This window comes from Mixophyes fleayi, chromosome 3 (assembly GCF_038048845.1).
Source record: "Mixophyes fleayi isolate aMixFle1 chromosome 3, aMixFle1.hap1, whole genome shotgun sequence".
Lineage (NCBI taxonomy): Eukaryota > Metazoa > Chordata > Amphibia > Anura > Limnodynastidae > Mixophyes > Mixophyes fleayi.
Genome location: NC_134404.1, coordinates 141,600,958 through 141,622,855, shown reverse-complemented (window position 1 = coordinate 141,622,855; position 21,898 = coordinate 141,600,958). Strand labels below are relative to the sequence as shown.

The window sequence follows — 21,898 nt, the reverse complement described above, 5'->3', positions numbered from 1 at the left end:
ACAATAAAGCTGCATATGATTGGCAATGTGGGTGACTTCTCTGTAATATATGGCAATCAATTGTGGAGTTATCGCTAGAATATATGTTGATTAATGGGAGGTATCAGTACAATATATGACTATCAATGGGGGTATGTCTGCTCTCTATAGCTGGAAATTGGTGTTCTCTCTGTGTTATATATAAATTACAATAAGGTTACCTCTTAGTGACTAGCAATGGGGTGATCATGTGTTTAATTTATGACTGGTAATGCACAAATTAAATTGGGTCATTGGGCTTTATTTATTTATTGAGAATATTTGTTTTTTGCATTCCCCCCAAAACAAATTCCACTAACTGTTAACATAAGAGTGGGGGCATATTGGGGTATGTCTACTATAATAAATAGTATCTTCCCTTAGGTAGTCTTTTTTATCTCCTCACCAGCTAAAAGCTCAGGCTAATGTACATAGAAAGGCTCTGTGCTTAAGTAGCATATAAATAAAAGGGTTACAGCTGAATCTTTCCAGTGCAAGTCTCTCTCTTCTATATCGACCCTACTAGCACTTCTTACTTGTCAACAGAGCTGGCATACAGGAGGTGGAGGGGAGATACCTTTGACAACTTTCCCAGACAGAATTAATTGCTAACAGAGTGGAAATTGGATAAGGAGACAGATAGGTGTCTGGTAAAAAGGACAGGATAGACCTATACCACTGTCCAATAATCTTGTTTACAGAGAGGGAGGTGGATCATTTATAACACATGTATCACCACTACAGTGTGTTATAGGTCTATGTTATTTCTTTGTGCCTTTTAAATTCAGTATTTCAGGAAGGTATCACATTTGATTGTTGATTGATTTTATTACTACTGCTTTCAGTTTTGCACTACTAAAATACTGTGTTGAGTTAAATACATCACCCGTGTCTTAAATACTTATATCTGTGTTAGCATTTTCTCCAAAAAAACAAACATGATTCAAGTCATCCTCCTACAGGGTACTAAGTGTTAGAAAGTTCCCATTGCCCAATTTCTCCATCTCTGTCCTTTATTTTATCACATTACTAATCTTTCTCCCACCTTCACTCTCCTATGTCAATGACTGCTAGTATTTTAGCTAAATACCTTTTTTTCTGCATCCCCAATTTCTTCTCCACACCTCCAATCTCCATGGCTCATTTCTCAGCTTCCTGTCCATGCCATCCCTATCCCTTTCTTCACTCGATTACCAAGTTAAATGTCTAATAATTGTTAAATAATATATTTACAGAGCTGGATATCTAGGGTAGGGTTCTGTTGTATAATGAGGAGGACAAGTGCCACATCAGAGTTCTGGAAGTGGCAGCTGAAGAACTGAAATCCTAGGATCTAGCTTCCAGCCTTCTGGAGCTGAATTTTGCTTGAAAGTGGCACTATAATGGGGGAACTGTATATGTTGTATATGAGTGTGTCCACTGTTGTTTATAAATAAATTAAAATGTGTAGTGGGCAGGCATTGTCAGAAGCAGGGTATGAGAGAAGGCCATGATGCTGTTTTCACTGATTCCTTAGGTAGGGAGTGGAGGGAGGCAGCGCTGTAGGCTATATAAGGAAAAAACTCCATCTATACTAACATCCTGCTTGCTCCTGTGAGTTGCCTATCAATGCTGTGTTCTTGTTCCACTGTGTTAAAGTGGTCCTGAGGCAGCTACAGGTCCTGACAGTGGCAGGTGGGGAGTTTGACTGGGGCGGTACACCTGTCAAACCGTTAGGCAGGTGTCCTAAGGCGAGCTCAGGGAGGACAGAAACCTCCCGTGGAGCAGAAGGGTGAACTACACAGAATCTTTAGTGGTCCTGCAAAAAAAATCTAGGTATATTTAAAGATAAAATACTTTAGCCCAGACTTATTGGTACCAGGACTGAGAGGGAACTGAACAGGTTGTGTAAAGACAAGAAATCAAAATGCATTGGTTAAGAATGCTAGGAACTCTTTTAACCCCCCCCTCCAATTCTGCATGTCTGAGATCCCAAGCTAAGTGAAATATATGTCCTATGCTACATGACCAAAAGAACTCCTTCTATATTAAGATACTAATTTGTTCCTGTGAGCCGGCTATCCCTGCTATGTTCCGGTGACCCACAGATTAAAATAAGTTTCCTCTCTATCCTGTGTAGAAGTCCATGTCCTGCCTCGGATCTCTGTCTGCTACCTAGTTGTACTGATTTAAAGTAAGTGGTCAGTAAGATATAGCCAAGGAGTTGCAGTTGCTACAAGCTATCCAGAAGCATAAGCAGTTCTAGGTAAAGGAGCCTGGTGGCAGCAATATCTCACTGTAAGTGGGGGCACCACATTATGTAGTTGACCCTTGCAGTCGATGAGTTGCTGATTTGTATAAGTGGGAATGGTCAATGACAAGTTACTGCCATTTAGCAACACACTATAATGCATGGTAATTGACAAGGTGGCAGAGGAAGCTTATTCTTTCACACTTCCCATTTGACTTTCCACAAATTCATGAAAACACACCCTCAATTGCCTATTAACAGACATACATATTCCCTCCAGCACATTCTCCCCCTGTCAAATCATGATTGTCATTTGCCTCCCACTACAGCACTTATATGTGGTCAGGATGTGGACAAGATGGCTCCCAAAAGCCAGAAGCAGCAGCGAAGAGTAGCAAACAAAATAAGCTAGTTCTCCTCTCACAGTGAGCTCTGGGGCAAACCGCTGGGTCTGGTGCTGTGCAAAACTTACTCTTGTGAGATGACATTTTCTTTATCTGTCACTTGCAAGAGTATGAGCTCCTCAGTACTGTATGTGATAATCTGACAGGGAATCAGAGTGAAAATGATTCATTTTGATTTGCTACCTGCAGTGAGACTAGCGGAATGCAATGACAGGGATTCTGTGATGAGTAATGCATGACAGTCATGTGTCCCATTGAAATTGAGGCAGTGGGGTATACAAGCTGTAGTGAATCAGTTATCAAGCAAGCAGACCAAGTGGTCAGGAGCTCCCCTGTCCACATCACACAGTTGGAGATAGAGTTAAATATACAGAGATAGGGATACACACAAAGAGAAAGAGATAAACACACAGATAGAAAAAGAGAGAGAGGCACACATGAGGTAGACATACACATATTACCATACATATGTACAATACTTCTTAAATGCAGCAGCAAAACTGATCTTACTCACCACTCCACAACTGCTGCACCACTCTGCAAATCCCTACACTAGTTCAACCTTGCTTGCAAAATTCATTTGAAGCGACTCCATCATCAACTCCTTCCCTTCATACATCTTGACCTTGTGATATACACTCCCTCTTGCTCTTTAGATCTGCCTTTGACCTGTCCATCAACTCCTCTCCGATAATAATGCTGCTACCCACTTATGGAACTCCCTATCTCATCTCTTCAAACTTTTAATCTTTCAAACACTTTCTCAAAAACCCTACCTCCTCACTTTAATTTATCTTACACCCAGAGCCGTAACTTAGAATTCTAGTGCCCTGGGCGAGAAAGACAAATGCCGCCCCCCTAGCCCTCAATTTTAACCAAATTAACCTAAAATATTCCTAAATTGCGCCCCCCTTCAGCGCTGCGCCCTGGGTGGTCGCCCCTATGGCAAAGCCCTAGTTACGGCCCTGCTTACACCCAATGGGTACTACTCTCTCTGCTACAATCCACTCCATGTCCTACTAGCCCTTATTATGTCAATATTGCCCTAGCCATCTAGACTGTAAGTTTCACAGGCCAGATCTTCTACCTTCTGTCTCGCATCAACCTTGTATGTACTTGGTCCAATGATGATAACTCACAGTTAGTTGTTAGTAGTATATTTATTAAAAAGTATATTAATATCATATGAAAAGTCATCATTTTGTTCAAACTGCTTTATACTCATAATGAGTAAAACATATTTTTTTAAACAGAAAATAGTCTCCAATGTCAAAAGTGATTAATTGTTCACAGGCAAAAGCCAAGGTTATCGGATACTATATTAAAATGTCTAAATGCATAATAAAAAAAAATAATTGAAAACTGCACAGCACATAGGAAATGCAGATCGTTGCATAGCTTACATCTGTTTAAAATGATAGGGAAAACATGGTTAGAAATTTAATATCATTGAGTTATGTTCTAATAAAATATATGGAAAAATCAAGGAGAAGTATTTTTAAGGATTCTGGTATGACATTAACATGCAATTCATCATAAATTAAATAGTGCACAATTGGATTCCCTCTTTTATACAAATATTACAACAAATACATAGTGAAAACGTAAAATAATGTGAAAAAAAATTGTGTTCCAATGTTGTGCTTTGTGAGTAACCCTCACTAGAGTGAGCTGAAAATAGTGTTATAAAGAAAAATTGTATGTATTCCTTATAATGGATCTAAGCTTATTTTTATCATTTACTCTGAATTCGTAGAGTGAGAGTTTTTCTTTTATTAGAATAGACTTCTTTATTTCAACTTCAAAACATTATAAATATGTTACAAAATTGGTTTAAATAGCAATGTGTCACTTTTTTCATTTATCTTTTTCTCTTTCAGCTAAGTGTGGTGGAACATTGATGAACCTGAGTGGAGTGATCTTAAGCCCAGGTTTTCCTGGAAATTACCCAAGTAACTTAGATTGTACCTGGAAGATGCTATTACCAGTTGGCTATGGTTCGTATCTTGATTAATAAAATTCTATAGTAAATGGTTTTCATTTGATCTCCCTTATAGCTCTGTAAGGAAACCTAACTAAGTGAAAATAGTTCCCTAATGATCACTTCCCATATCTGCGAAAGTTATCCTCACTCTTCTAGAAACAGCAGCAAAATATCATCCTGGGGTCTAGCTATGTAGGAAGACAGGACAGGATTCCATCCTGTGGGGTAAAATGGAAGAAAACTAAACTAAAAAACAGAGCATGAAAAAATAGTGTGTTTCCGCACCTATGAAGAGCTGTACACATCTCAAGATATGTCTATCTCCATATCGGCAGCATGTGCATGTAGTGTACAACAAGTTATTTTCATCATCAGTGAGTATTGGCACCTACCCTATAGCAAGATCTAAAGATATGCTGCCTAACAGGCCTTTACGTGTGTTTATGCAGGTCGCATTTGCGCAATTATTACTTAACTGTACACAACCAACATTAGTCTCTTTCTCCCCCATCCTGCCTCTCCAGGTGCAGGGGGCGAAAATGCAAGAATTGTGCACGACTGCATAAGTGCATATGTGTGCGCCCACTTTCTGGGCATAAGCAAAGTGATTTCACGCAAGATACAATACGGAAACTCCCACTCTGCATCATCCCCTATGTGTGTATTGTATTAGACCATGTGATACACATAAGCTGAATAAAAAGTCATAGGTCATCATAAATATTAATTCTCAGTCATTATCCAACCTTCCCAAAAAATAACATAATTTAGACTTAGATCCACATGATGTCATGGCACAATAATCATATACTTTATAATGTCTCCACCAGGGATGGAACACAAGACTTGTTTTGGGATTCTGCTTAATACTATGGGTTTTATCAGAATACTAAAGACAAATTATTATACTGTGATAAACCAAATATAATTCCTCATTTACCAACAACTGCTTTGTGCAAACCAGATAGAGTTATCATATCCAGAAGCTAAACAGTTTTTCATTTAAGCTCCTCCTGGTTAGTTTTGATATACAATGTAAGCTTCAGATATCTTTTTTTTATTGAGCAGAATGTATTCAAGTAGAATACTAATAAAAGGGGCCACAATTTGGTCACTTTTACATACATATAGTAATTGTAAAACTCGTAACCTATTCTCTTGTATGTATCATTTTCTAATAATCATACATTTTAGATTAATAAAATATAATCTCATTGACTGTTTAACGTTCATATAGATTTACTGAAACATTTATATGCAGAATGCAATTATTGAGTGCTTAATTTTACTGTGTTATTGCTATTACTATTATTATTATTAATATTATTATTATTATTGTTATTATTATTGTTATTATTATTGTTTTTATCCACAGGTGTTCACATTCAATTTGAAAATTTTTCGACTGAGGCAAATCATGATATCCTAGAAATCCAAAATGGGCCTTATCATACAAGTTCTCAAATTGGGCAGTTTAGTGGTACTGAACTTCCCTCCTCTTTGCTCAGCACAACTCATGAAGTGCTCATTCACTTTTTCAGCGATCATTCTGAAAATCGACAAGGGTTTAAGCTGGTATATCAAGGTAAAGCAATTAAGTATCCATACTGTGCAATTGTTCTATGTGCTATTAACAAACAACCATGCAAAAAAAAGCGAGATATTGTTTAATCCATCTATGTTAAACAAGATTTTAGTGCTAAAATTATAACAGAAAAAAACAGAACACGCATTTTCTTGTAATGGTATATTATAGTAAATTGGTGACTAAAATAGTTAAGTGTCCTGTGGTTGCCTACAAATAGAAAGGTAATGACTGCCATCATTTCAGATCCCATAAATAAACTGTTGCGTAAATAATGTAATCAAAGCACGGAATGAGAGTTTTCGTAGAACCATTTTATCCATTAGGATGGAATAGAGAAAGGGGATTGTGTATTCTATGTATCAAAGCAATTTTGTATTTATTAGTCCTAAAGAAGCTGACTGTAACTGAGGTAGCTAGGGGATAGTTCAATAATAGTTCTACTTAGCTAGTGTCTATTGCCTCTGCTGTGTAAAAGTGTGAAATTCAGGCAATATCATCATCATCATCATTTATTTATATAGCGCCACTAATTCCACAGCGCTGTACAGAGCACTCACATCAGTCCTTGCCCCATTGGGACTTAGGGGTTTGAAAAAGTGGAGATGTTGCCTATAGCAACCAATCAGATTCTAGCTATTATTTATTTAGTGCATTCTACAAAATAAAAGCTAGAATCTAATTGGTTGCTATAGGCAACATCTCCACTTCTTCAAACCCGCAGTTTAGTAAATCTAGCCCTTACAATATAAATTCCCACACAACCACAGACAGACACACAGACTAGAGTCAATTTGTTAGGAGCCAATTAACTTACCAGTATGTTTTTGGAGTGTGGGAGGAAACCGGAACACCCGGAGGAAACCCATGGAAACACAGGGAGAACATACAAACTCCTCACAGATAAGGCCATGGTCGGGAATTTAACTCATGACCCCAGTGCTGTAAGGCAGAAGTGCCAACCACTTAGCAACCGTTCTGCAATATAAAGAAGAGAGGTACAATTAGTGTTTGCACACTTACCACATTGCCTCATCTGCACACCACTGAAGGTGACAGTTTATAGTAAGCTTCTGATACTACAAAGCTTTGCATTCTGAAGTAATTGAATGCACTATGGCAGGTTCAATTGAATGCAATAAATTAATTTTATTGATGGACAACTTTCTAAATTGCCCTCCCAAGGTGTGACAACCCAAAATGCCCTTGCTTAAGAGGAATATCATACTCCCTAAAGATTGTGCCTTACTATAAAATATTTAGCAGAAGGTTATTTAGTTATTTTATGGGGGATCTGTTTTTAGTCCAGATTGTTTCATTGGGTACAAAGACATGCTCTTATCCATCTCTGTATGGAATTGTTTGAAACTTGCAAAATGACACTAGTATTATTAAATAGACAGCGGACTCAATCTCTAGTGATATATCATACTTACATACTTACCATGTGACTAAAGTTTATTGATGAGCACAAGAGAAAAGAAAGGTATATTGATGAGGATTAAGAGGAACAATTTATTACAGAACTATGAAAGATGACATGCACATCAGCATAGCATAAAACATGTGCATACATACATACTGTATGGTCGATTTGATTTTCTTTCAAATTATATTGAGAATGACATTTTAAATTATGTGCAAATCTTTTCTCTTCTCACATACATTAAATATGTTTCCTAATCTTTAACAGGTGATACAATATATAGCCATCTCACAATATTTATATTTATGTTCCTTTATTGTATGAAGCCATTTTTAAATGCAGGTTACACAACAATAGAAAACAAACAGCAGTTTTCTTTTTGTTATTGAGTTCTAAAATAATACAGACATTCCACAAGCTACTGAGTGTAGACATGCCTTTGGGGTATCTATATAGATTCAGGTCGCAGAAACAACAACCTTGAAATATTACTGTAATTTTCCTTTGAGTGTAGATAAAATGTAAGCAGAAAAAAATCCTCAGCTTTCTACTATGTTTACAGCTTTGCGATTCTATGGAGAATGTTAATCAAGGGTTAATAATGTAATACTGATATTCAGAACTTTCCAAAACAGCTCCTTGTTTCTTGAAAAAACGTGTCTCTATTACTTTTGTAGCACTGTTGCTTATTACATAATCATTACATTATTTGAAATAAATAAATTACTACTTTAATTATGTATTTTACATTTTCATACATATACCAAACTTTCTAATAAGCAGTTATATAAAAATTTTGATATATTCAGAATATTCGATTAAATTTATACTGAAAGAGTAGAAACATTGTGTGCTTTGGTAACAGTGTAAAATGTTGTAAGCTGTTTTGTGAGGTTTTTAGTTTTTATGGCTCATGCTTTGCAATTTCATTTGACGGCTTTGTAGATATCTATGCTTAATCTGCTTTCCAAATCAAAGATGATGAAAACACGCACGCACACAATACAAAATACATCTATATCTATCTATCTATCTATCTATCTATATATATATATATATATATATATATATATATATATATATATATGTAGATAGATATATATATATATATATATATATATATATATATATATATAGATATATATCTGTGTTCTTGACAGAAAAGTTTGCCAGCCGGGTGGCATCAAGAAGCAGCAGGGTGGCATCAGGAAGCAGCTGGGTAGGGGTAGTTGTAATACTTTGCGATAATAAGAAAAAGTCCTGGAGGTTATTGCCCACATCTGCCAGAACTGGTGGTCAGTGGTCTAACACACGCTGTAGTGCTCACATATTGCCTGTTATATTAGTAGAAACAATGGGACTTAGTTGGCCCCAAGAGCTGGGTCCTGGGGAGAACACTGTATGTGTGTATATGTGTGTATATATATGTATATATATATATATATATATATATATATATATATATAAACATTCCAGGAGGGAATTAACTCAATTAACATCAAAGAGATAACTCCAGATATGTTCAAATATATATGAACAGACCCGCACAGGCTTAGCAAAAATATCAGAAACATTTAATAAAGTACATTACAGAATCCTGCCCTATGGCATTATTTGTTGAACATTGAAAAGAACACTAGAGCAAAACAAATTCTACTTATGGGTGTTTTCCGTGTTAAAGTTTAGCTGATTTTTTTCTTCAACACTCCCGTCTCAAACACTAGAATTTAGAAATTCACAAGGGGGAACTGCTTTAATGGGCCACTTAACAGTAACTGAATATCTGCCCTAATATTAAAATACTTACTATGCTGTCAAAGCAGACCAGCAGGTAGAGTGATACTGCTGCCAAAATAATGCTGTATGTTGCTTGTGTAAACGTCACCATCCTCATTTTAGTGAAGAAACTGAAGAAGTAAGTGGATGGTATCCAAGTATCTAAATCTAGTTAGGAGGTAACACTCTCCATCATTAATACCTCTTTCATACTGCCTCCCCTGCAATCTCCCAGGTTTTTCAAGCCAAATTTTTGCCGAGGCACAGAGCGCCCCAGCTCAGAGACCCCATTCACACTGCACCTTGGACCTGGGAATTTCCCAGGTCGACCCTATTCATTCTGAACACGGGTCTGTCCTGGCAATAAGTGTGAGTCATCACAAGAGGAGCTTTCATTGGCTGAAAAATACTGAGGTAATTTAAAGGGGAATAGTTTTTTTGCACACAAAGATGAGGTCAAAGTGGGTGGTGACTGTTCACAGCATTGCTTTAATCATGGCCGACGAGTCACTATTGGGTAGCCCAGAGTTCCTGTTTTATTGCGTTTATTTGCTGTTTTATACAACAAATTAGAGCTTGATGCAGCTATACAGTGTCATTTCAGGAGAAGAAAGGAGAACTTTATGGCACAGAGGGAGAATACTCAGCGTCTGTATATGCACAGGAGGAGAGCTTTTCTCAGGGCCAGCGTCCCAGACACCCAATCAGCTGCTTTATGTGAGACCCTGGTTGAAAAACCCGGGTCTCACCATTCATACTACAGGGTAACCAGGGCCGACACGGGAATTACCCCACCAAATGTCCCAGGTCTAAATCCCCCATCTTCAGACCCAGAATTTTTCACTAACACCATTTATACTGCGCCTAAGCCCGGGTCGTCTGGGCTTGCCCCAGGAAAAACCCGGGTTTTTTAGGCAGTATAAATGAGGTATGAGTCATCCCTTAACCAATTTTCTACAAAAAGATGAGTCTGTAAGGGATTTTATTAATTGAAATATACAAGGCAACACTGACATGTTGTGTGTTATATTAATCCATAATTAGCAGATATATATTCAGGAGATCGTGGAAAATAGACAAAATGTAAGCAAATAAATTACTGTAGAATGATGAAGTGAGTTTCTCTATTCTACCTCTGTGAAAGTACCAGTAACAAACAAATAAACGATCATAAGGCTCATTTTAATATGATCCACTCTTAAGCTGCATTGTTAAATATTCCTGATTTGATTATGAAAATCCAGTACATTATATTCATAAGATTAGGTATGTTAAATTCTGGATCAGTGCTATTGTGAAGCTTAAGGCTCCAAACGTTATTATTAACCCTCCTCACCCACAATCTGCTAGTCTACTCACTTCAATGTTGTCCTCTGAGTTCTCCTAAACTGAACACCTGCTGCTGACTGCAACTACCGCCACCACCAATTAGGCCACATGTTTCACAAGTGCTAAGTATGCACTTAAATACACATATTTATCCACAAAACCATTGTGCAATTGCTGAATATAGAAAACTGGGACATTGGTATGGTCAGACATTTTACAGGGATATATCCAGGGTCTGTCCCTGGAAGTAAGGAACAGATGACAACTATGGAACACAGAGTATACAAGAGGGAAGAAAGACCAGGGAAGGACAGGAAAGATAAAGAGAAGTACTGGTTATCCTTTATTTAGCACATTCTACAAAATGATAACTAGAATCTGATTGGTTGCTATAGGCAACATCTATACTTTTTTAAACCCACAGATAGTCAAGACAAGTTTGGTAATGGGAAAATGTGAGACAAGTGGAGTTATGAGAAAAGAGGGTGACATATAAGACAAGGATGCAGCAGGCAGGAAAGACATGTTGAAGATAAATGGAGTAGGCATGAGGTGGTAGTGTATATTTGGGTGTGTAGGGAAGAGTAATGATAAGGTGTGAGGATATCAGAGTGTTAGAGCCAGAGCTCACTGGGGTACTCTTAGGGTTTTTTAGGCTCACACAGGCAAGGACACATGAAAGATGCAACAGTATCTTTATTACAAAAGGTAAAAATGCAACTTCAAACAATAGGAAAAAACATCAATTACAATAAATAAAACAACTTCCAGAGTGTCAGCAAGCTTCAACAAATTCCGCACAGCATCTCAGTGTCAATATTCCAGTATTTGCAATGCGTCCATTATTAGTCCAATTTCCAGCCAATCTGTTAATAACAATGCCCATAGGATCAAGGATACGCAATGCAATACCACATGGCACCTTAGATATGTTTTTGCTAGCCAAGTAAAAATAAAAGCTTACCCAGTCGTATGATAACAATTTCCAAACCAAGTTGTGATTAAACAAATGGTCCTAAAGTTGTCCCTACAGCAAATCCAATAATGATATGCCAGTTCTCTAGGAGTACTATAGATTCAATTAACTGTGATCCTTTTTCTGTGTAATAATGCCAGGGACTACAGTCACAAAGCAAAGGATTTACCAGCCAATTGATGAGTGTGCATTTTTCTAATTGAGGTGGTAAATGCGAATTCCTACCTCAGGAAGTACCATAGACTTGTAAAGTACCACTTTCGGTCCAGCGATTGATACAGAATTCTTGGTTGCCCTATCGATCTGATCCCCCTCCTCTTGCTGGTCCCAGATGTCCAGCAATGATCTCTCTACCAGTGTGGTAGAATGCTGGACCCCAGTCACCATTCTCCAGTCGCAGATGTCAGAGCTCCAATAAGTAGCTCATATGATCCACAATCACCTAGATTTTCCCTGGCAGGGCTCTTTTTAATTAGATCAAAATTTCCTACAGGGAAAATACCACCTGCAAGGTTATTCTAAGGTCAGCTATTTTAGGATTGGCTGGGAGATGCCTAGGGGTTGAAGATGGGAGGGGAGGATGATCACCCTACATGGGATTATCCCTGTTTGGATGGTGCACAGGAGTCTAGCAGGATCCAAGGTAGAACAATGGTTACGCAAACCAGTTACAAGTTTTAATCAAAGTTGATCTTGTTTTAACCCATTCCATGCTTTTGTGACATGGAAGGGACTTCAGAGGCTTTTAACTTCCTATTTATCCAGTGGCCGGGAGTAGCTGACCAGGAAGTAACATATCAGACATTTGTAAATCCAAACAAGCCATCTCTAGCCCATCTGGCTATATTTAAGGAACTGGGGTGTCGGTCCCGTGTCTCCTATTCCAGATCCACACTAATAAATCCATGTATGGCCAGGAAATGTTTTTGCAAGCAGAGCGTAACATAGTCCATGGGTATAAAATAAATAAATGAAGTCCTTCACACAGTTAAAAGAACAAACAAAGACTTTAGTTTGCAAGTGACAGATGGATGAGTTAACACTGGTCCAACCCATCCTGTCACATGAGACAAGTGTATGGTTGGCAGGAAATGCATGGTGCAGACAAATATGGCACAAAGAGGGCCAAACTTGAAACAATGGGTTAAAAACAAGTCGGGAAACAACAATGGAAGACATGAGAAAAGGGTGGGCAGGCTTTAAATAGTATGATTATCTTCTACTCTATTTAGAGCCTAAATTATCAAAATACCATGGACAGTGTAGATACTTGAGATAATATAAATCAGTTTACTATTCTGTTCAATAATTTAGGATTCTGAACTTCATGATTGCTTGAAGATCAAGGGTGATGCGTTTTAGACTTACGTAGCAGAAGATGTAGTATAACTCTCACAATGCTGGGAAAGGCTAGCTTCTTATGAGAAATTTGATTACTTGCAACCTTAAGCCTTATGTCATACGTGCGTATCCAAATGTTATTTCCTTCCCAGCTAGAAAAATGCAGCATTTTGAAGCTATGACATATATTGTGACTAAGGAAGTGGTTTTCCACAGGCCTCTAAGAGAGAAATTAGGTAGTCAGCTGACAGTCTGCAGGGCAGTATACTTATCTGTACATAGCCGAGGAGTGCAATCTGATGTGGGTTGCCGTGATATAATGTCACAGCTGTTGTCCATAGAGGCACTATACCATGGCAACCCACTACTGACTGCACTGCATGGCCATGTACAGATAATTAAAACGTGTTTCCAGTTCTACAAGTTGGAGGAACCCATGTCTACAGCGCACACACATCACCACTTACACCAGTCAAGTGCAATAATGCACTCTCATAGCGAGTCTACAGGTGAAGGCTGCAGACATTACACATTTGTAGCAGTGTACATAGTTAAAAGATGCAGGACATATGTGCGACAAAATAAAAGTATAGAGTGTGATTTAACGTACATATATTAGGGCAGCCTAGTGGTTAGCACTTCTGCCTCACAGCACTGGAGTTAGAACTGTGTGAAGAGTGTAAATAATATTGTTCATTATTCACCGATGCCAAACAAGTTGTTGGTGTCTAGGGAGATGGTCTCCGTGAGTTAAGCATTAGGGTCACAAGAAAGTGTATGTTGCTTGTCATTTTGCGATTGTGACAATAGAAGCAAAGTACCAAAAAAGTATGTAAATTTATATAATATATATTTTGTGACAAACAGGCTTGTTTGTCACACCTTTCCTGCAAGCTGCAGACAGGGTTAAATATACTTCTTCTAGCACACACACACACACACACACACACACAGGTGTACCAGATGTGTGTAGTGAATGGTTTGTTGTGTTGTGATTTTGTAGTGCTAGGGTGGAGGATAAAAACACTGTTTGAATTTGTGGGCGGGATCACTGATGCCAGTAAGTGGCCGGCTAGCAGTCAGGGAACTATTGTTTAGCCAGATGTAGGTGGTGGGAGATTTTGTGATACTTTTGCTGGACTGCTGTACCATCTCTGAAACTGTTTAGCCATCCTGACAACTGCTGATAAACAATAAACAGCAAACCTGTTTGAGATTCCAGTGAATGCTGTACTTCATCACAATATATATATATACTGTATTTTCCCATGTATAAGACACTCCTTTTTCCCAAAAATTTGGGGTCTAAAAACCGGGTGTGTCTTATACAGTTGTAGCGGGGATCCAGGGGGGGGCAGCATTACAGTGGCAGCAGGGGGGGGGGCGACTGCAGGGGCTTGCTGAAAGCGGTTGTACACTATGTGCAGGTCCGTTCAGCAGAGACAGTCAGGGAGAGTGTGCTGGCCGGCTGCTCGCACACTCTCCCTGCGTGTCTCTGCCGAATGGACCTTGCACAAAGTGTGCAGCCGCCAGCAGAAAGCCCCTGCAATCTCCGCACACTTATTGGCCGCTGCCGTGATATATTTCTTTTCAAATTTCGGGGCCAAAATTGAGGTGCGCCTTATACATGGGAGTGCCTTATACATGGGGAAATACGGTGTATGTATATATATATATATATATATATATATATATATATATATATTTTGACCCACCAAGGTCACTTACTGCATTGCTTTATTAGTGTCTTTTTATTGTTTTTGCTTCTACCTTAGTATTTGTTTGTGTTTTATAAACAACAGTAAGCCTAAATTGTCCTTCACTATCACTTACTTTTTTTTCAAATGTTACTTTATTTTCCAGCATATGAATTGCAAAACTGTCCAGATCCTCATCCATTTAAAAATGGGTACATCATTAATTCTGATTATAGTGTGGGACAATCAATAACTTTTGAATGTTATCCAGGATATGTTTTGGTAGGACACGCTGTTCTCACTTGCCAACATGGTATTAATAGAAATTGGAACTATCCTTTTCCAAAATGTGAAGGTAAGTACATTACCCTGAGAGCTAGTATTTTACAAAACAATGCTGAAGAGACTTTTTTTTAGAAAGATTAATTAACATGGAACAAAAATGTATTGAAAACTGACTTTTAATGACAATTGTTATCACCAAGCAGTGTTTGTAAAATAACAGTAATGCATCTGTATAGAAGGCAAAGCTTTTCTAAAATGCAATTATTTATTGTTGTGGAGATGAACATTGCAACTCACACATGCTGTAAGGCTCTCTGGAGGAAACTAAATATGATGGCTTAAATTGGACAATTTGCTGTGTGATTCATTAGCCCTAATGTTTCATTATTGTGCAAGTATTTAGCAGTTCTTCACAGTGCAATGATTGGGTCTGTTTTTTTCTGCTTCACAAAACCTTTGTTGCTAAGGTTAATAATCTCAAGAAAAAATAGGCAATGACTTTGTAACCATGCATACGACTATAATAATGCTCATTTTATAGTGACTGACTTAAATGAAGTGTAACACAACGTACCCTCATTTAAACAAAACTAATAACTGCATTGATTATTTGTAAAGTGGAACATACGCGTTTTCCATGTGTGCAGTATAACAGAATGCTGCCTTTTACCTTTTACTTTGATCTACCTCTTTGCTAGTTTAAGTAATGATGGGCAACAGGTGCCAGAGGGCCTCATGCGGACCTCAAAGCCTTCACCTACGGCCTTCTGTTTTATCACCAGATTTGTTTGTTATAACTTGTAATACTTTTTAAAATGTCTGCTGATATGTTGTTGCAGATGGGTATTTCTTTCTTTAAGTGAATGTACTGTTTTATCTAATTACTGAGATTAAGGGTAATTTGCTTCCCTTTTGGCGGTTAGAGGGCCTGGTCGTACTGCACCTGAAGTTCATCAGGTTGCTTATCACTGTGTTAGAGGAACCATTTAATACTTTATGTGGTGTTAGTAAAACTATGCTATCTAACTGAAAATAAATGTGTTTCCCTGTAGAGATTAATGGTTTAAACAAGTTTGAAGTTTGGTTATATAAAACATATGGCTGTAAACACATATGTTTACAGCCATATGTTTTGTATTTTGTATTGAAAAGACTGCAAATTCAAAGATAGAAACAACCACAGTATTAGCATTACTCTATTTGACATTATGACTACTTTTGCTTTCTTAAAGGGAAACTGTAATCTCAACCCCATATAACCTTCAAATAACAATATGTATAACTGCCTACACTGCATATGAATTGCCTACACTTGCCTCACACACTTTCTTGCAGCAAACAGCCTACTGGATTCTCTTCAATCAGGCTTTCACTCTCAACACTTTACAGAGACTGCCCTGACCAAGTTTGTCAATGATATGATCACAGCAAAAACTAAAGGCCAATACTCTCTTCTAATTCTCCTGGATCTCTCTGCTTCATTTGACACTGTTGACCACTCTCTCTTTATACAAAAGTTACAATCCCTAGGTCTTGAAGGCATTGTCCTCTCCTGTTTATAATCCTACCTATCTAATCGCTCTTTCAGTGTTAATTTCTCTGGACCCACCTCCGCTCCGCTTCCTTTATCAGTTGGAGTACACAAATCGTGTATCATCCACATAGAGATGATACTAAAATCCAAAGGAACTTATTAGTTTTCCAAGAGAAGTGGTGTAGATAGAGAATAGCAGAGGACACTGAGCCTTGTGGTACTCCAACTGATAAGCATTTGTGACTGACATTTGTGACTGATCATTAAATATTTACACACCTCAATCCACCACCAACCAGACTTTTTCTGGTTGGTTGTGGATTGAGGTTCCATAAAAAGTTTCATTATATCCCTAAAGTATTGAAATGTGGATTCCAGAAAGGACTCAAAAAGTATTTAATCTTATATGGACCTCTACTAAAGGAATATTCCAACAGACCAAGTACAAATGTAGAGTGCAATGTCTATTTGTTTTAAAACGCAAGTAAATTGGGGATACTTATGTCCGAATAAAATACATTTTTATAGTTTCTCCTGATTTGAAGCACATGTGATAGCATACATACACAGCTGTCATCACTGGTAGTCGCCACTTAGACTAGACCTGTAGCTGGAGCAAGAGATACAGCTGAAAAACAAGTAGTGGAGAGATGCCCAGAGCTTGGATAGCTATAGATTGGTATGCCCTTGCTGTGCATTGACTACGGGAAAAAGCCCCTTCACTGCCCTGGTCCCTCTCTGAAATCAAAGTATGTAGTAAGTGTGCTTTGCGCTTGAAGATGAATTGAGTGCTGCTGCATTCTGTGGCATATGGTTCTGTTCTGGGAACGTGCAGAGTGATTCTGCATATTATACGCTCAGAATCAAAGTTTACGTCCCTTGATGCTTCAGGCTGTAAGTGTAATTGGAGAATGAGTTCAAGCTATTTAGGCTATCCCATAAAGCTAATAAATCTAATAAAATAACAGACCGAGCTTGGACAGGTTGCCACACAATGAAGTCCAGAAAATATGTTTGATAAGCATGTGCTTCAGTTCAGACTAACCATGATGCTGAACTGCAGGAAAAGCTACCAGAAAGATGAGCAAATGGCTATATTCGAGAACACTGGGAATCTGCAACCCATCTTTTGTTTAAGAGAGGTAAACATTTGTCCTACTGACTTGGTATTCCTTCTTCTCCCACACAATTGCCTGCAAGTTTGTTTCAATTTATTTTTGCAAACTAAATTTAATGCTATTAGGCAGGTCTTAAAATATTCAGGGATTCCTGGAAACACATTTTAATCAAATTAATTATTCCTAACCAATAAACATTAAACCATTTCCATCTTTAATCTTCATCCATTTGTTTTTGGAATATGGGAAGATAGTTTTTCAATGTGCTGAGATTCAAACAAGTCAGTTTATTGTTTAAGTAAGTATTGTTGGTTTCCACTATAAGCCAAAGTTTAATTTCATCGTCAAATAAGGATTTGCTGGGGCCTGAAATTTCTACAAATGTGTACAATAAGTCCAATAAATTAGGAAGAGTAGTAATGGAATGGGTGGCAGGATCATAAGTAGTGGTGGAACTATCACCGCCAGTGGAGGTTTGGCTTTAATGCTGAGTTGCCCCCCACTGGGAACAGAGACCTCTTTTGAGCATATGTATGTCTGATGCATGTGCAGTGAATCCCCAGTCAGGACGCTCTAGCCTTTCAGAGGTCTGTGAGGCTAGAGCGACACCACTGTGTAGTACAGTAAAGGACACATCCCCAAAGCCCCATGGATTAAGAATATAAAATAAATAGTAACATCACATGGAACCAAATGTTTTATTGCGGTCTAATGAAAGCAGCATGGCCTTCTGTGAATTTTCACTGTCCCAACATGAGAGCACAATGGGAATTATGGCTATTTGTATTTTGGTATGGTCTGATGTCTTGTCTTATCTTTATACAATAAAGTAATTTAAAACATGTTTATCTGAATGCCTCTGAATTGTCTTTGTTCAGGAGGTTGGTGGGAAGATAGATAGAATAGTTGCTATGATCTTTATCTAACTTTGGTAGAGCAGTTAGGAAGTCTGATAGAACATCTCTATCAGGGTACCTTCTGATCATAGAGAATGAAGAAAAGGTGGGACCCAGAATTGAAGGCTGAATGGCTATCTAGCTCTGAAGCTTTTTAGAATCCTCTATTGTCTTTAATATGTAATTTAAACTAAAGGCTACTTTTAGGTCAGCATGACCTTCATAAAGTTTAAGGAGTTTTTAGGTCAGCTGAAACATGATCCACTTTGGCAGTGGAAAAATGAACTGAAGCAGTGTATAAATTCTAATACTTTTGTTGTTCTAGAAGTGAGACATATATTGAGATAAAGTTTGCCTTTTTCAATATGGGGGCAGACATTTTTATTTGGAGTGACTTTGTGCACCCTCTCAAATGATAATAATTGTGATTCCAACAGGGAAATTAGCAGTGTACTGTTATGGCTGACGCCCCAGGTATCAGCTCCTAGAACCGCTTCAGAGGTCTTCACCTATAGGAACTGCTTTTCCCGTAGAGCTAGATGCACTCACAGGTACTCTGATGTCCCCAGGTCTTGTACTCTAGTAGTAGGAGCTGATACCGTGAGAACGAAGCCCTGATGAATGCAGCGGTGGAGTGATAATTCCAGCTAAGGTTAGAGGGTGTCAGTGAAACGATAATGTCAAGGTCCAAGCTGGGGTCAAATGGGTCACAGGCAAAATAGCAGCGTAAGAGTCCAGGCAATAGATTAAGGGGCACAAGAAATCAATCGTAGTCAGTATCCAGAAGATAGGTCAAGAGTCACAAGCAATCAATCGTAGTCAGTATCCAGGCAAGGATCGGCAACTATAATCAGAATCCAAACTGAAACAGAGACAAAGGACACAGCAGGGTAGTATGCAGCAACGCTGGGACTATAACCAGCAGGGAGGGGTTGCCCCTTCCTGCCTTATGTATGAGTATGGCCCAATGAAAATGCTTCAGCCACAGGGAAATAATTAGCCATTTGGGGCTAATTACACTAATTTGCACATGCGCCCGGCTGCCCTGTATGCCGGGATGCGGCGCTGAAGACAATGCGGAAGTGACGCCCCGGTCATCGTGACGACGGCCGGGACGTGGGGGCAGTGGAGGAAGTGAGTCGCGGCCGTGCCCAGAGCCACCGCGGCCCGTGACATGTACATTGCTTTTACGTGTTGAATAGGAATGCAATATTTTCATAATTAATTTCTTAGATGAAAGACATTCCTAAATACAAAATGTTCTTGTAAATGGTAGGCATAGCTGAAATGTTACCAGGGCATTGATAGAGTAATATGTGGCATAGTTTTGATTGCATATTAGAGCTTAGTTTGGAATGCCATTTTCTAAATTGTATGAAAGCTGGTGGTTATTTCTGCATTTTAATGTGCATTGTTTCCATTGCAGCACCTTGCGGATATAATGTGTCATCAGAGAATGGCACCATTTACTCCCCAGGATTTCCAGATGAATATCCCAATTCAAAGGACTGCACTTGGTTTATTTCTGTTCCACAGGGTCACGGGGTTTATATTAACTTTACTTTACTCCAGACCGAACAAGTGAATGATTACATTGCAGTATGGTATGTGACCCATAGTAAATAAATTGCTTTTAAATTGATTATTTTTCCTTGACTCTGCAAGTATATAATGGATGTGGGACTGCAGCTTGACATTTTTAAGAAGTAAAATAATAACACATAAGGTCAGAACATGAATTTGGAAGACTAATCAATTTTTATAGATACATGCATATTGCACATTAAATAAGTAATCAATCACTAATATTATAACTCTTTTTTTGATAGTTTGAGATGGTATTAGTAATAACATGGGAAAGATGGTTAGTACAGTGTGAAATGTATTGTAATGAGTATGAGGAACACATTTTTCATGTCACAATATTGTGCATCCTTGAACAAATTATAGATATTGTATGAAAATTTAAATGCGCAAAACTGTATGACAGCAAATGTAAAATATCACATGGTAAATGCACAATAATATAAAATGTATATGGAAAAATACTAATCCTAAGATTTTTGTGACCATATAAAAGCAGAAATCTGAGGGGCCTTTATATATCCAAAATAATTTACAGTAGGTGGTACATTATTCCTTATAATACACAAGTTTCCCTATTGAACACTAAAGTTACAGAAATATACCAGTATGACATTATGATCAATGACATTGTATCTGTTTATACATTTACATGTGTTTATATACATATAATAACTTCTCTTGTATAGTGCATAATTAAATTTCATGGCATACAGTCTCTGCTTCTCCATTGTTAAATTTAATTGCTAGTGTCTCCATGTAGGATCTGATTAATTTACTTATAAACTGAATATATTTAATATGACTTGCACTAGAACTGATTTAGATGATTCATCAGCTGTGATTGAACTACAATGCTCAGCATGGTTTTCCAGGACAAAATCTAAGATAGAGAAAATTAGGGTTTTAAATCATCAACAGCTGGGAAACAACGGCATGTCTATCTTTCAGTTTGTATTTGGATGCAACTTTTTGTTCAGTTTTAAGAATCTAAAGTATATGCATTTAACTTGCTGCAGTATAAAGATTATAATATGCTGGATTACATCTAAGTATGAATATTAAACAATTGAGCCTAATTAATTAAAAATAAAATAAAGTTCAGCACAAACCCGTTATCTCTGCCTTCCAAAAAGGAAGAAATAAATTCTAAAGGATCCAATAGTACAGTGCAAAACCATGTATTACATTTATTATAGCAAAAAATAAAACATAAAACATACAATAAATTCAATACTTATGAAGCCACAATAAACATATATCTGAAACCCCCAGAACATAGAAAAAAAAGTCTTAATTGTTCAGTTTGTTTACAAGATTCCAAATAACCTGGTCCTCAGTTCAAAATATGTTTCCAGACAAACAAATAGTTAGTAGTCTGTCGTTATTATATATTGTTGTAGTTTTCACTAATACGGTTCCATTTCCTCCTAATGGAATAATATTGTATGCATCCAAATCCTTCCAGTATTTAGGAAATTGAAAAGTGCATGATTATTCACATCACCTCCAGTTTATAAGGAAAAGTGTCAATCTATTTTTCTCCCCACTATGTACTTGAGCCTATGTTCCGATTAAACGCCCTCCGTTAGAACTTCCGGCCTGTAGCACTTCCAGTTCCTTTACGTCTCGGTATGGTAGCAACCTGGGTAGCAACCTGTCCCTGTAATTTAGGTATAATTGATAAATATGAGGCAGGAGCTTCAAATTCAAAT

At 37.8% G+C, this 21,898-nt stretch overlaps 1 protein-coding gene across 1 annotated transcript in view; it reads left to right on the top strand.

Annotated features, from left to right (window-relative positions):
• The window catches only part of CSMD1 (CUB and Sushi multiple domains 1), a 1,526,452-nt gene that overhangs the window by 1,322,015 nt on the left and 182,539 nt on the right, over positions 1-21,898 (top strand). The window contains exons 40-43 of the mRNA XM_075202483.1: positions 4,533-4,649; positions 6,012-6,221; positions 14,933-15,121; positions 20,026-20,203. Of these exons, the coding sequence (XP_075058584.1) occupies positions 4,533-4,649; positions 6,012-6,221; positions 14,933-15,121; positions 20,026-20,203 (694 nt within the window). The remainder of the gene's footprint in view (positions 1-4,532; positions 4,650-6,011; positions 6,222-14,932; positions 15,122-20,025; positions 20,204-21,898) is intronic.